This window comes from Hemibagrus wyckioides, linkage group LG02, assembly GCF_019097595.1.
Source record: "Hemibagrus wyckioides isolate EC202008001 linkage group LG02, SWU_Hwy_1.0, whole genome shotgun sequence".
In the NCBI taxonomy this organism is placed as follows: domain Eukaryota; kingdom Metazoa; phylum Chordata; class Actinopteri; order Siluriformes; family Bagridae; genus Hemibagrus; species Hemibagrus wyckioides.
This window is the reverse complement of record NC_080711.1, coordinates 19,903,928-19,919,927: the sequence shown is the minus strand read 5'-3', so window position 1 is coordinate 19,919,927 and position 16,000 is coordinate 19,903,928. Positions and strand designations below refer to the sequence as shown.

At 42.2% G+C, this 16,000-nt stretch overlaps 2 protein-coding genes across 6 annotated transcripts in view; one reads left to right on the top strand and one right to left on the bottom strand.

Annotated features, from left to right (window-relative positions):
- Nucleotides 1-1,437, top strand: part of LOC131366997 (putative methyltransferase NSUN7) — a 39,771-nt gene extending 38,334 nt beyond the window's left edge. For both annotated transcript variants that reach the window (XM_058412146.1, XM_058412157.1), the window contains one exon: nucleotides 343-1,437. In XM_058412146.1, the coding sequence (XP_058268129.1) occupies nucleotides 343-896 (554 nt within the window). In that variant the 3' untranslated portion in view covers nucleotides 897-1,437. The remainder of the gene's footprint in view (nucleotides 1-342) is intronic.
- A 1,062-nt stretch (nucleotides 1,438-2,499) lies between these two features.
- LOC131366980 (amyloid beta precursor protein binding family B member 2) overlaps nucleotides 2,500-16,000 on the bottom strand; it is a 27,589-nt gene continuing 14,088 nt past the window's right edge. For 2 of the 4 annotated variants that reach the window (XM_058412103.1, XM_058412123.1), the window contains 6 exons: nucleotides 5,286-5,400; nucleotides 4,375-4,447; nucleotides 3,638-3,721; nucleotides 3,446-3,561; nucleotides 3,086-3,268; nucleotides 2,500-2,726 (listed from right to left, as the gene is read on the bottom strand). In XM_058412103.1, coding sequence (XP_058268086.1) covers nucleotides 2,550-2,726; nucleotides 3,086-3,268; nucleotides 3,446-3,561; nucleotides 3,638-3,721; nucleotides 4,375-4,447; nucleotides 5,286-5,400 — 748 coding nt within the window. In that variant the 3' untranslated portion in view covers nucleotides 2,500-2,549. Of the gene's footprint in view, nucleotides 2,727-3,085; nucleotides 3,269-3,445; nucleotides 3,562-3,637; nucleotides 3,722-4,374; nucleotides 4,448-5,285; nucleotides 5,401-6,476; nucleotides 6,644-16,000 lie in introns of those variants that run through there. The other 2 variants (XM_058412132.1, XM_058412113.1) reach the window with 2 other exon arrangements.

Below are 16,000 nucleotides of genomic sequence, written 5' to 3'. Positions count from 1 at the left end.
GCTCCACTCTCCTGAGAAGGCTTTCCACTAGATTCTGCAGAGTAGCAGTGAGGATTTGTGCTCAATCAGCTACAAGAGCATAAGTAAGGTCATCCCAAAGGTGTTCAGTGGGGTTGAGGTCAGGGCTCTCCATAGGCTACTCGAGTTCTTCCAGTCCAACCTTGGCAACCCATGTCTTCATAGAGTTCGCCCTGTGCACAGGGTAGAGACTTCCTGGCAAAATTTAGGGAAGAAACGTCAGGGGTGCACATACATTTGACCATATTGTCTAAAGTTTGGTAACAAGTGACAGCTATCTCTATTCCTAATGCTTTTTTTTGTTCATCTCTTTCACTTTCACAGTCTCAGGAAAATCCAAACCAACTCCTCCAAATTCGTGCAAGCCCGCCTCCTCCAGCACAACCTCCACCTTCTCCAACCCAAGCCACACCTCCCTAATTACAGGAGCCACCTCCTCCTCATCCTCCTCCACTGGCCTTATCTCTTACACAGGCCCTGACTCCTTTCTTACAGGTGCATCTTCCTCTACTCTGTCCAGCACTACCAACACCTTCACCGCCACAGATGCCACCTTATTCAACACAAGCTCTGCCTCTTCCATCAATGGACTTTCTGTCACATCCTTTACCAAGGGCCCTGCACCTTCCTATAGGACCATGAATCGAACCAATGGCCGCCGAACTGCTGCTCCTGTAGTTCCACCCCCTGTCCCACCCAGAGGAAGACAGGAAGTCCTACGTCCTGTGCTGATTTCTTTTCCTCCTCCTCAGTTTCCATCCCTGTGTCCAGCATCTGCTTCGGTTAAGATCAAACCCCCTCAAAACTGGAGGAACTGGACACGCCCTGCCCTGCTGACACACACACGATTCAGGAGCAGCCTGCATCCGTGGTTCTGACACACACACACACACACACACACAGTAATAGTGCCAAAATTACAGTTTTGTCTCTTTTTTTGTGTTTCCGCTCAATGATGAACAATTTTTGTATAATAATTATTAATACCTGTTTTATTCTCTAGGTTAAACCTGTGTATAGATCAGAATTAAACTTTTAACACAGCTGCATGTTTTTTTGAAATGCCTTTATTAGCACAGGGACATTATGGACATTAATACGGTGAGTCAGGGACACAGGTGAGTTACACTATACTTACTGTATTTTCCAGACTGTAGAACACTTTCTTTTTTTTGTTTCTCATACCCGCCGACAAAGTGAGAGTCAAGCATTCGTCGCCTGTGTACGCTCGCCGCACCGAGCCTCGGTTGCAGAGAGTTTCGTTTAGAAAACATTTCCACATTACGCAAGTTGCTTGCGACACGTTAAACAATTAGTGCTGGTAAAATCTCTGGAACAGTCCGCACTTCAGGGTTTGTAGTTCTCGTTATCGCACAGTGGTGCCGTAATGGAGGAACCTAACTGTACTTTCATCTTGTCCTGGGGTTTTATTATAATATTAAAACATATTATTAAAAAAAATAATTATGCAGTAGGCTGAATATTGTATTTTTGACATTTCTTATCATAATTTAAAAACAGCTGGACATGCCACACCCACAAGTCACTACACGCCCATACGAAAACAGACCTCAATCAAAAGGATACAAATAAAGTTCATGTTTACATTAGCTTAGTTGTCCATTGTTGCTTAGCTTAGCTTAGTCGTTAGGTGTACGTTACGTTAATTTCACACTAGTCACGTTGAAAATAAAACTGTAGAGACGCTAGATTATTGGAAAAGATGCTCTTGCCGAAGAATTAACAGTGTGGAATTGTCTGAATTTTGAAAATGATTCCAAAATGGTGTTTGTTTAATTTCTTGCTATCAGAGCTATCTGTTTGTCAAGTCACTGTAATTCAGACGCGCACCAAATCAGATCCGGAAACAGTACTGAACTACGGCGACACTTAATGGGACGAACAATACGCTAGACTTTACGGGGCTCTGAAAGAAGGGCAGTTTTATGAGACAGTTATCATAAAAATAATAGTAAATCACGTGCTACATATGCTTCTCTTCAGGGGAGTTTTAAGGGGGTGCGGATCAGGCACTGCCCCGAAAATATCCTTTAATCATGTGCAAGAGGTTCTCTAACCGAACCTGGCCAACTCATTATTTCACCTGTGTCTGTATTCTCAGCCTAATGGGGTAAATTACAGCATCGTTTTTGTACCAAATTAACACGGCGAGACGATCAGAACAGCTGAAACGGTGTAACAGTGCACCGGTTTAACGGGATTATGCCGTCAGACATGAAAATGAAAATGAGTCACCGACATCAACATGATGGTAACAGAGTAATACACATTATGGTTTTGTGTCTGTTGGCTTCAAAATGAGCGTAACTGTGTGGCTTTTGTCCAAGGCATGCTTCAGGGAGCGCCTAGAGACGGTCAAAGTGTTCAAAGAGCTACAGGTGAAGCTTCACCCATAAGGTCATCTCTCTTCCCTTTCCACTTCCTGGTTTCTGACCATATGTTTCTCCTTGGCTGTACATAGTGTTTTTTATTTACATTGTCTTGCCGGTGACCGTAGCCGAGCTGCACCGTCATTGGTGGGGCAGCTCCGGGGCGGGCTTCTTTTTCAGAGTGTCTATGATGGACTGGACGCCGCGCTTGACGCTGGTAGTCACACGGCGAGTCACAGAGTCTGAAGAAGACGGAGACGAGCAGGTGGACGATTTCTGAGAGGAAGAGTGAGAGACCAGGCATTTCTGATAGCGCAGCTGAGAGAGAGAGAGAGAGAGAGAGAGAGAGAGAGAGAGAGAGAGTCAGAACAGGAGGTTAGTTTTCCAGGTGCAGCTCAGCAGACATCATGTTTAGGGTGAAAGTGTGTCATAAGTATTAGCACCCTATACATACTGATATTTTATTCTAAACTATTATATGCACAAGCTCACCTGTGGACAAGAAGCTACAGCTAAGCAGCTAGTTTATGATAATTTAAGCACGAAATCCAGGCTGGAACATGAAGGGACAAAAGGCGTGATGGAAATGATGATGTCATACAGAAACGTATGGGTGTGTGTGTGAGACAGAATAAGTGAGTGGGTTTGTGTGGTGTGTGTGAGGGGGTGTGGTTTACCATGCAGGCAGATTGCACAGCTTCGGACACGGTCCCAGCGTTTGGCTCACACCAGAACACGTGACACTGAAAGTGCTGGTTGCCCGTGTCCATGATGAAGGCAAACGTGTGCACGTCACGGCCGACGCCCATAAACGACAGGAAACGCACGCGGCACTCCACCAGCACTTCCTCCTCCTCCTCCTGCACCCATACACACAGAGTTACTGCATTCATTTAATCTTCAACTTTTCCGTGCCTGTTTGTTATTTCTCACTCAGTCTTTTAGCTCTGGACTGTAATCAACAAAAAATGCAATCAACATTTTTTCACTTCCTTGTGTGTGTGTGTGTGGGTGTGTGGGGAGATGGAGAAATTGACCTTCTCTTTGATAACGCTGACTGTCGCATCTTCTACATTCAGCAGAACTGCAGTCCAGTCATCTTTCCCCGTGGACGAGACCAGACTGTCAATCGCTCCGTTTATAATGTCCATCCCTTAGAGAAAGAGAGAGAGAGAGATGTTAAACTACATCTATGCAAGTGTGTTTGTGTGTGTTTGTGTGTGTGTTACCTATGGGACGAGACACAGAGGTCATTCCCAGGTAGAGAACATGGAAACTCTGTTGTAGTTCAGTCTTTGGTGTGGGAAAGTCTACTGAGAGAAAACACACCCATGAGGCTGAGAACATTACAGAGTGACAGAAAGCAACGTTTACTGAAAGAAAGAGTAAAGACAGATGATGAGAAACTGGTCAAAAGAACAAAATATTAGTTAAAGAGACTGAAGGAAAGAAAAAAATGAACAAATTTAAGAGAAAGAGACAGGAAATATAAGAATAAACAATGAAACAAAATGAAGGAATAACGGAGGAATAATCAAGAACAAGACAAATAAAACTGATTGCAAAATACACCGGAATGAACGATGAAGGTAATAAAGATCAAAATTAAACAAAGATGATACAAAAAAGAAAAATAAATGCTGAAGGAAGAAAGAACGTTGATTAAAAAAGGAGAAGTAAAAGATATAAAGAACACAATGGAAAAGGAACAATGAGGGGAAAAAAGACGAGGAATAAAGAAAAGACGACACCCAAAAGCACTGGGGTTAAAAGAAAACAAATGAGGAATAAAAGAAAAAAGATGAAGTGAGGAAACGTTCACGTAAAAAGAATACGGATAAAAATACAAGAAAGAAAGGAAGAGACAGGGTTAAGAAGAAAAGATGAACAACAAGCGGGAGAGCTTTTAAGAGCACACGCTTCACTGTTCGCTAAATCTTCCTCTCAGCTCATGCTGCGCCTTTACCTTGTAGCGGGACGTCGGTGCTGGACAAGGACGAGCCGCTCGCCGTTTTACCGTTCTTCTTCTCCGCCATAATCTGGAGAAATACAGTTACACCTGATGAAAACGCTTCATGCAAGTGCACACTTGGGACATCAGTCTTACACCTGCTGGCCTTATGATGTAAATTTATAACAGCTATAAATATCCATCCATCTTCTATACTCACTTTATTCCTATTTAGGGTCACGGGGATCTGCTGGAGCCTATCCCAGCATACATTGGGGGAAAGGCAGTGGTACACCCTGGACAGGTCACCAGTCCATCATAGGGCCACACATATATAGACAGACAACCACACACACTCACAATCACTCCTATGGGCAATGTAGAATTACCAATCAACCTAATGTACATGTTTTTGGACTGTGGGAGGAAACCAGAGAACCCCGGAGTAAACCCATGCAGGCAAACTCCACACAAAAGGCCCCTGCCTGTTCAAACCCAGGATTCGAACCCAGGACCTTCTTGCTGTGAGGCAACAGTGCTAACCAAAAAGCCACCGTGCTGCCCCAGCTATAAATATAAAACATTTAAAGCTTTACTTGTGTGCTGACACTGGAGACTCCTTCCATTATAGCTAAATAAACATCTCCTTACAAAAAACTAACTATACTACCATACAAATGCCTGTGGAACCTGTTACCATAGAAACAGTAACACAATAGTGTGTTAATTATTAGATAGTATAGGAATAACTGCCATTACGATACGCCGAGAAACTAGAAATAAAATAATAATACATTGTTATGGCGAACTAGTCTGGGAAAGGCTTAACAGAACGGCTGGAATCTGACCAAAAAATACAAAGGCCATAATTCAAAGGCCTCTCAAGAAGCTTATCTGGTTTTGTCAGAACACAAAGAGTGTCTCACCCTGGAGCAGATCTGGTTCAGACTGGCAGCGATGGCTTCTGCAGGACTGTCACACTGGAACACGTGACATTTCAGCACATGTGTGTTTTTATCCCGAGCCACATATGCGAAATCCCTGAAAATGGCAAACAAACAGATGCTGAAACATTCAGATCGGTCCAACTCCTCCGACGTCTCAAAGCAGCATTAATTAAGCACAGTGCAAGGAAAAAAAAAAGAGAGAGCGAGGAATACATTTACGCTGTCTTACTGCACAAAAACCATCTCAGTGCACGTTCATATAGATGTTTACTGTATTTGCTTTCTCACTTTGATGTGCAAAGAGGAAAAACATTTCTGCAAAAGAACATTCGAATCTTGTGCATCAAAGCTATCTGGTCTAAAAATAACCACAAACACAGATGTGAAATGAGGATAGAAAGTGAACCTGGTGCACTTGGGGATTACACACCAGCACTTCCTTACGAAAAAAAAAAGTGAATATGTTTTCTGGTTTATTTTCTCTCTGTTTTCCATATACAGCATTCACATCCACCAAAAGTGCTGTCAACTCTATCATCTGCAACAGTGCACTCAATTCCTCAAATTCTGCTAGATGAGTTGCATGCATGTTTACTGTAATAAAGGAACACTGATTAGACATGAAATTGCCGGACACAGTGGACGAGATGCATAATTTTCAGGTATGAAATCAGTTGCCGAAGGTAAGATGATAAAATAAAAGCAAGGATGCAGAAGTGAGTAGTGTAGCAATAGTCACTGAAATAATACCAGTTTACTGTAAAGGTATGTGTTCCCACCCTAACCCTCTCTCCCACAGAAAGTCTGACCAGTCCTGCCCTCTGCTGCAGAAAGGTTGATCAATCCTTCCATTTCCCAAGTCAAATCCAATCACTTCACCTCCTCCAACAGATTTGACCAATCCTGCCTTCTGCTGCAATAAAGTTGATCAATCCTTTCCCCACAAGATTTGATCATTTACTCTCCTTACTAGACATTTCGACCAATCCTGCCATCTCCTGCAGAGAGTCTGTCCAAGCCTGCCCCTCACCCACTGAAGGTTCGACTCGTCCTGCCAACCCCTTGCAGAAGGATTAACCCAATCCTACAGAAAGGCTGTCTACTCCTTCACTCTCCCACAGGGGTCTGTCTAGTCCTGCCCTCTCCTTCAGAATGATTTTCAAGTTCTACCTTCTCCTGCTGAAAGTTTGTCCAGTTCTGCCCCCTCCTGCAGAAAGATATTCAAGTTTTGCCCTCTCCTGCTGAAAGTCTGTCCAAGCCTGCCCCTCACCCACTGAAGGTTCGACTCGTCCTGCCAACTCCTGCGGAAGGTTTAACCCAATCCTGCAGAAAGGCTGTCTACTCCTTCACTCTCCCACAAAGGTTTGTCCAGTCCTGCCCCCTCCTGCTGAAAGATTTTCAAGTTCTGTCCTCACTTGCAGAAAGTTTGTCCTGTCCTTCCCCCTCCTGCAGAAAGATTTTCAACTCCTGCCCTTTCCTGCTGAAAGTTTGTCCAGTCCCGCCCTCTCCTGCAGAAAGATTTTCAAGTTCTGCCCTCTCCTGCTGAAAGTTTGTCCTGTCCTGCCCTCTCCTGCGGACAGTCTGATCATTCCACCATCCCAACAGAAAGTCTAACAGATCTCACCTTCTCCCACCGAAGGTTCTGACCAATCTCGCCCTCTCCTATAGAAGGTTCATCCAAGCTTACCTACTCCTCCACATAGATTCTGCACTCTTCTGTTGGCACTCTGACCAAATCCCACCCTGATTCCACAGAATGTATGATCAATTTCTCCCTCTGACAGATATCTTGACCAGTCCCAGCTATTCCTGGGGGAAATTTGACCTCCAACTCCCACACGTTTTTCAAGTTCTGCCTTCTCCTGCTGAAAGTTTGTCCTGTCCTGCCCTCATTCCACCATCCCAACAAGAAGTCTGACAGATCTCACCCTCTCCCACCAAAAGTTCTGACCAATCTCCTATAGAAGTTTCAGCCAAGCTTGCCTATTCCTCCACATTAACCAATTCTGCACTCTTCTGCTGAAGCTCTGACCAAATCTCACCCAGAATCCGCAGAACATTTGATCAATTCCTCCCAATCCCAGCTATTCCTGGGGGAAGTTTGACCTCCCACTCCCACAATTTTTCTTGTGTCCTGCAGATCCTGATGTATTCCTCTAGTTTAGAGGAACACAGTTCACTATGATACTTCATAATAACTATAGTTATTCTGTCAATTATGTGTTTAATACTTTCATAGTGGTGTGTATTCTATATTAGCCTTGCCTATTATACTCTCCTTGACCCTGACATTACCAAGATTAGTTAGGATATTAGCTAGTACATAAACGTATTTAGTAAGATACTCTGTTAAGATGGTGACATTAACCGTAAGAAGGATGGAGCCATGTTTCCCAATGAATAGGCCTGCAAACACGAATAACAAAATAAACAATCAATTATTTATACAGTAAAATAAAATATGCATGGAGCGAGCGTGTAGCGAAGCTGTTGTGTGTTGAGTGCTGAAGAAATCTAGGTAGAAGAGTCACTCTGAGACTAAATCTGAGAATCCGCGAACCCCTCCAACTTAATGACTTTCCTGTCCCTGAAAACCGGGCTGTTACAAAGCGCAGACACTGGAGACTCCATCCATAAATGTTAATCAGATTTGAAAACACAACACTGCTGCGGCAAAGCAGGACTAAATAATACAAAAACGGATAGTTGACTGTGAGCATACGCGAATGCTGCCGATTGGTCGACTGCTATAATAGCAATTATGATGTCATAGCTGGATTGCCAAGAGTAAAGTTTCTTCAAAACAAAAGTCCACGGAGCACACACACACACACACACACACACACAGTAATGACGAGGGAACGTACAGCCAAACCAAACACTACAAATTCAGCAGACTTCAAAGTGTGCACTGAATTATGGGATATCCAGAGGGGGACTGAGTTAGAGTCTCATAGAGTGGAGTGGAAATCTAACCTCAATACACAGCGGGAACAAGAAACATCCATCTTGTTAGCAGTACAAAGTGTGTGTGTGTATGGGATGACTGACACACACTGCAGTAGCACCTACCCTGGAGCAATGCATGCTGGGAAGTTCAATCCAGGTAGATAGAGGGCGGAGAAACGCAAGATGCAGCAGATGCTATTATTAAACTCTGTGTGTGTGTGTGTGTGTGTGTGAAGACCTTGGCTTTATCGCTCTAGCCTCCAGCTGTATTTATGACTCTATTACCCGCCATGTCTCTTCTTAATTGTACAGACAAATTTAGAGTCAATAGTCCAGTGTGTGTGAGATTTACAGGGCTCTGGACTGCGAAGATGCTCATCTTCTTGTTTCAGAAATTTGTGCGTGTACGTGTGTGTGTGAGAGAGAGATTGTGTGTGTGTGTGTGTGTAAGCTGAGATCTCATCTCTATCTGTTTACGTTCCATTACTGCACTTCCACAGGGACACACACTCATTACACAGCTACACACCTTGGATATTTGACAAACAGAACACACACACACGATACACATGCACACTGCGTGGCTCAGTAAAGCAACCGAGATGCATTACATTACATGAACCATATGTAGGTGATGAATCTAATCAGAGGCAAGATATGAGAGGAGAAGAGAGAAAGTGAGACTTCATTTTATGGAAACAGCCTAAAGAGACAAGGGTTCTATGATAAGGTTCTCTAAAAGGTTCTGTGCATCTCAGATTCTTTTATTTTTACTTAAGGAATAAAACATTCTTTTAAAAGGAAACTAATCCAAGACAGGTTGCACCGTTTCCTGTAACAGTGCATCCACAATACACAACTTTTTATTCATTAAAGAATGACATTGGTATATATTTATCCATTTCTAGTTGCTTTTAATATTGGGCTGCATCTTTGAAGCAAGTTATCATTATCTCTTACGTTACAGCAGCTGTAAAGAGTCTGAAAGGACAGCGGATGTAAAGAGGAAAAAGAAATAGAGGAGAAAACTGAGCGGGAAGTGGGAAAAGAAACATGAGATGAAAGGGAGGAAATGGAAAAAGAAGAAAAACGTGGAAGTGGAAAAAAGTGTGGGGGAGGAGGAGAGGAAGGGAAGAAGAGATGATGGAAAAAAGGGGTGAGGAAGATAATGGAGACGGATTTGTGCGGGAATATAAAGGAAAATGGAACAAGAATGTTAATAGGAAGAAGAGAGAAAGAAAGAAAAACAGGGAAAAAACCAAACAGGATAGGAAGCGAGTGATGTAGGAACGAGGAAGGACGGAGTGAGATTAGATACGAGGGAGGAGGAGGAAACTGAGAGGGAGATTAATGAAGAGAAAAAGAGGGGAGTATTGGAGCGAGGATGAGGAAGAAAGGAGTGAAATTTGAGATAAAGAGAACAGGAAAGAGGAAAGAGAGGATAACAACAGAACAGAACAGTAGTGGCTGAGGGGGTAAGTAATTCATCTGGATGTATTTTGGGTGTGTGTGTGTGTGTGTGTGTGTGTGTGTGTGTCAGACAGGCCTGCTAATCAGTCCCTGAGTTGCGTTTATTTAAGCGAGTTCGCCTCTGCATTGTCTCATCAATCATCTGCACTCATTTTCCCCTCTCCACTTGTTTATTTCACTCGCTGTTCTGTTCACTTGTCTGCAGAAATGAAAAAGGACAGCGGGCGTCCAACCAAAAGTGCAGACACTAAAACACAAACATTTGTCACCGCTATATAAATTATGTAATAATGTGCTGCATAAAAATAAATAATTGCAACATTTCTTTCCACTGCAACACGGAGTAGCAAACACTGAGCTAGATGCAGCAGAGAAAGAGAGAGAGAGAGATTTAAATATGAATAATCAACTTAAAGGAAAAGGAAGAAGGAATGCAGAAGAGAACAGCAAAAGGAGGAAGAAAAAGAGGAGATGAAGTGAAAAGAAAGTGGAAATAAATGCTATTAATGGAGAAAGATTAATGAAGATATGGATAAAAGACTGAGAGGAAAAGGAAAATAAGAGGAAAAAGGAGGGGAAGAAAGGGTGATGTGCCCAAAAAGCAAAAGGGGTTAAATCTGGAAGATGAAAAAGAGGACAGGACAGGATAGGAAGATGTCATGGACGAGGAAAGAAGAAAAAAAAGGAAAGGAAAAGGAAAATGTGAAGGAAAAGAGGAAAAAGAGCACAGGACAGGAAGATGTAATGCAGAAAGATGGGGAAAAGAGAAAATTAGGAAGCTGATGGAAGTAGAAGAGAGAAAAAACAGGAAGAACTGAGGAAGAGGAGAAGACGAGGAAGGAGAAGTGGAAAGAAGGAAATAAGAAGAAACATGAGGTAAGGGCTAGTAATAGTAAAAATTTAAAAAGAACACACCAAAACCAGCATAATAATGGTGTGTGTGTGTGTGTGTGTTTATATTTTGGTGTGTACCAAATGTCTGCTGGTCCCCATGAAGAAAACTGCAGCTTTTATTTATTTATACATTTATTTATTAATAATGGTTAGGGTTAGGGTTATGTGCAGGCACTGTATTAATCAGCGACAGCAATAATTGTCAGTTGAAGGTCCTCAGAAGGAGAGGAAGCCACAAATGTGTGTGTGTTTGTGTGTGTGTGTGTGTGTGAGAGAGAGAGAGAGAGAGAGAGAGAATTTGTCACGGTCGGTGGTCATTAGGCTAATATCACTGCTTAATTACCCATTAACATTGTAAAGTTGTTTACATGACACACTCATCTGCTCTCCTGTCGCTGCCGCTCACCTCCCTGACTGTAAATCAGCCTGAACCCCATTACCCATGAGCACCTGCTCAGCGCATTCACACTACATTAGCTAGAAACCCGTTCTACCCCAGCTGAAGTAGGCAGCGACTGTAAGACAAACACACAACCAAGATGGCAGACACAGGACTGGAAAAATACTGAGAAGACTCGACCGAAATCCAGGGAAATTGCACCAACATGGCAGGAAGCTTCACCAAAAGCGCTAGTTAGCTTGTCCATGACTTGCACAAAAAATGTCAGAACAGGAAGGAGATTAAGAAAGAGAATAAAAACAGAGAAAGGCTGGTAGAAATGTCCTAGCAGGGATAAGCAGCTAGAGGAATAGGGTTTGGAGTATAATAAAAGCCTAATAATGCTAACTATCATGGAAGAATATGTTATTTTGCTCCCATCAGTAAAATAAAATGAAATATAATCATTAAAGTCTAATCAAATTCATACTCCATTAGTGTCATGATATAGTGACAAAGTCCTGGTAACAAGTAGCTAAAGTTAGTTTGTTGTTAGCAAGTTTGTGACCTGACTCGCTGTATATGACTCAATACCGAAGTGTCAAAATGTCTAAATTTGACTGATAAAGCCATTTATTTTGTTTATAGATCAATCTTCCCAAACAGCACTGCGGCAGATAACTGAGCAGCCTCCAGGGCAGCGTACATTTATTTTTAAACTCTGCAGCAAATTAAGACTAAATGAATATAACTGGCTGGGGGAGAAACCACATTCCTGATATATCGTTTTATTTTTTCCCTCCATTTGAACGAGGAAAGCTAAAATATTTGTGTGAAATCAGCATTAGAGAGCGAAAGATATTCTCACGCTTTATTGTAGTGTCACTGAAGCACTAGAACAGGAACCATGATCAAACTGTTCTCAAAATATTCACAGCAAATGTTTCACTGCCACTTTTCCTCACCAGTGTTCACATGTTCTAAATTTTGCTCTGTTTCTGGGATAAAAGTTTAAATTTATCAACCAGGAATAATCAACAGGTTTCGGTAGTCCATTTGGTTAGGGCTATGGACACTGGGTTAGAATTATGTATACTGGGTTGGGGTTATGTACACTGGGTTATGTACACTGGGTTAGGGTTATGTACACTGGTTCATGGCTATATACATTGGGTTAGGGTTATGTGCACTGGCTTAGGATTATGTACACTGGGTTAGGGTTATGTATAGTTGGTTAGGGGTATGAACATTTGGTTTAAGGTTATTTACACTGGGTTAGGGTTATGTACACTCGTTTAGGGTCATGTACACTGGCTCAGGGGTATGTTTACTGGGTTACAGTTATGTATATGGGATAGGGTTATGAACACTGGTTTAGGGTTATGTACACTGGGTTATGGTAATGTACATTGAGTTAGGGTTATGTACACTGGGTTATGGTAATGTACATTGAGTTAGGGTTATGTACACTGGTTTAGGGTTATGTACACTGGCTCAGGGGTATGTTTACTGGGTTACAGTTATGTATATGGGATAGGGTTATGAACACTGGTTTAGGGTTATGTACACTGGGTTATGGTAATGTACATTGAGTTAGGGTTATGTACACTGGTTTAGGGTTATGTACACTGGGTTATGGTAATGTACATTGAGTTAGGGTTATGTACACTGGTTTAGGGTTATGTACACTGGGTTATGGTAATGTACATTGAGTTAGGGTTATGTACACTGGTTTAGGGTTATGTACACTGGGTTATGGTAATGTACATTGAGTTAGGGTTATGTACACTGGTTTAGGGTTGTGCACATTGGGATAGAGTTATATACATTGGGTTGAGGTTATGTAGGGTTGATTAGGGTCATGTATGTTGGGTTAGAGTAATGTACAGGGTTGGGCGCAAAAACTTCCCTTTTTTGAAGGTGAACGAAAGAAAAATTGTGGCTGATAAACAAAATTTATTTTTTGATAATGAAAGAACATAATTTCAAAATTTCAGATTATGCTGTTTTAAACAAAATATCTTGAAGGTGGTGGCCACCGTTCTCTAGGCACTGATGCAACCGATTTCTGACGTTTCCCTCTACACCTTCCCCCGGAATTCGGGCTATTTCCTGCCGAATAACATTCTTCAGCTGAAGCAGGTTTGTGGGGATATTTTCAAGATATTTTGTTTAAAACAGCATAATTTGACATTTGAAATTATGCTCTTTCATTATCAAAAAATAAATTTTGTTTATCAGTCACAATTTTTCTTTCATTCGCCTTCAAAAAAGGGAAGTTTTTGCGCCCCACCCTGTACATTTGGTTAGAGTTATGTACGTTGGGTTCAGGCTATAAAATGTAGTTTTTGAACTTATGCACTCAGCTGTACAGATTTTATATAAGATTGCATTTCCACTGTAGGGCTATATGCTTGACAAAAAATGATTAGTTTTACACATCCCTCAAACATCACGTCTCATGTCTTGGAATACTGAGCCTGTTACACACTCGTCCCTGGATGCTGCACACTTCTAAGGCATCGTGGAATTTAACAAGGGCACATCAAATCCCTGTGCCTATATAGAAAGATCTCTTTCCCTCCACACACACACACACACACACACACACACAAATTCTACTGACTCCACACTTTCTGAGGTCAGATTTATAGACACACTGTGAGACTGAATGAATTAATGAGAGCAAGCACTAAATCAGAGAGAAGAGAGAGAGAGAGAGAGGGAGAGAGTGCTCAGGTGAGCAAATCTGTTCAATTAGAGAAAAATAGAAAAAAGGAATGAATAGGTGTCTGTGAGAACAAGGTGCTGAATTCTGTGTAGTGCAGGACAGTGCTGCAGGGGACGGACGTGGAATAGTGATATGGAAAGAAGGAGAAAGATGAAAGCACAAAGCTCTGAGCCCAGAAAGAGACAGTGGATAGTGTGCTAGAGGAAAGACAAGAGGGAAACAAGTTCAAGAGAGATGAAAAATCAGCAGAGAGGAATCCCCTAGTCACAGTGTGTGTGTGTGTGTGTGAGAGCAGAAAAAGGTTAATGGTCTCACTGTGTACTACAAGCTATACGTCTTCTAAAGGGCAACAGTATCAGGAATTTTAAGTGGGCCCCACTGTTAAAAGGGCAACTCTGGTTGTATTATGGAAAGGAAATTAATGCATGAACAACAGAGCCAAACAATTTGCATTTTTTCTTACTAATATTGCAGCTGTGACACTGTATTAAGAACAAGGGGTTTAACAGTCCACTCCAGTCCCAGTTTAATTCACGATGCTGAGGAAACTTCTCAATATCCTTGACAAAATGTCACACCCTCTGCATGCGACACTGGAGTCCTACCGGAGCACATTCAGCCGTAGACTTCAGCCGAGACCACCAAAGACAACCACAGAATGCCACAGGAGGTATTTCCTACTCGGTAACCCCTCGGTAACCTCCCCTTATATTATTATAATATAATATATAATATCTTCTCTTATCTCATCTCATCTTATCTTGGCTTCATGATTTTGATTGACAATATTTTGCGAGAAATATGAAGAATAATTCAGACACAAGAAAATGAAAAATGTGCATTTTTCTGTATCTAAATATATTAGAATTTGCTACAAACTGGGAATTAATACTGTACACAAAGTATGCTACCAGTTCAACATATCTTGAAAAATCTGGCCCAAAGTCTGCCAAATGTTTTGGGACACCCCTCCAAATCATTGAATTCAGGTGTTGTTTTTCAGGGGTTGGGCTCGGCCCCTTAGTTCCAGTGAAAGCAACGCTTAATGCTTCAGCTTCATACCAAGACATTCTGGACAATTTCATGTTGTGGGAACAGTTTGGGGGAGTTTGGTGTGGAGGAACTTGACTGGCCTGCACAGAGTCCTGACCTCAACCCCATAGACCATGTTTGGGATGAATTAGAGTGGAGACTGCGAGCCAGGTCTTCTCGTCCAACATCAGTGCCTGACCTCACAAATGTGCTTCTAGTGGAATGGTCAAAAATTCCCATAAACACACTCCTAAACCTTGTGGAAAGCCTTCCCAGAAGAGTTGAAGCTGTTATAGATGCAAAGGGCGGGGCAACTCCATATTACATTCATGTGCATGTAAAGGCAGACGTCCCAGTTTTGGCCTGGCTCGCAGTCTCCAGGACTCTCTCTCACTCATCCATGTCTTTATGGACCTGGCTTTGTGCACTGGTGTGCAGTCATGTTGGAACAGGAAGGGGTCATCCCCAAACTGTACCCACAAAGTTGGGAGCATGAAATTGTCCAAAATGTCTTGGTATGCTGAAGCATTAAGAGTTCCTTTCACTGGAACTAAGGGGCCGAGTCCAACACCTGAAAAACAACACCTGAATTCAATGATTTGGAGGGGTGTCCCAAAACTTTTGGCAATATAGTGTACATATTGCACTGCTGCTACATGATTAGCTGATTGAATAACACTATAATCCTGTTTCTGTATGCTGATACAGGCAAGTTTTACTACGTACTGTACGGATTCGATAGTGATTAAAGATTAAAACTGTTAGTTCATTTTAAAGCTCAGGGGAAGCTACGGCCACTAATAAGGTTAACGCTGGTCTTGTAGGTGTAACATACGGTACAAATTACATTTCAGTTCCTTATAGATTTCCATTTCGTCTTGTGGACCGTAGTCCACTCGCAGACCCAGTGAAAAACTTCACGAAAATGCTGTTGCACAACCTAAACAATTTTAGTTGAGTCTATCCAGATTTCTCTGCTTTCATTGGGTGGAGCTAATTTTGAGTAAAGCAGGAGCAAGATTTCTCCTCACCAATCGCAAGGTTTATTCCTCTCTGTGGACCTTTATCAAAACGATACGGTCAAGCTTGAGTGGTCTCAGTAACCTGAACGTGTGAGTGTGTGAACTCCCTCTCTCTCTCTTGCTCCCTCTCTCTCTCTCTCGTTTCTCTCGTTATCTGTCTCTCCACCGTCGCTACTCCTCTATCTCTCCCCATCCGTCTTTCTCTTTTTTCCCACTC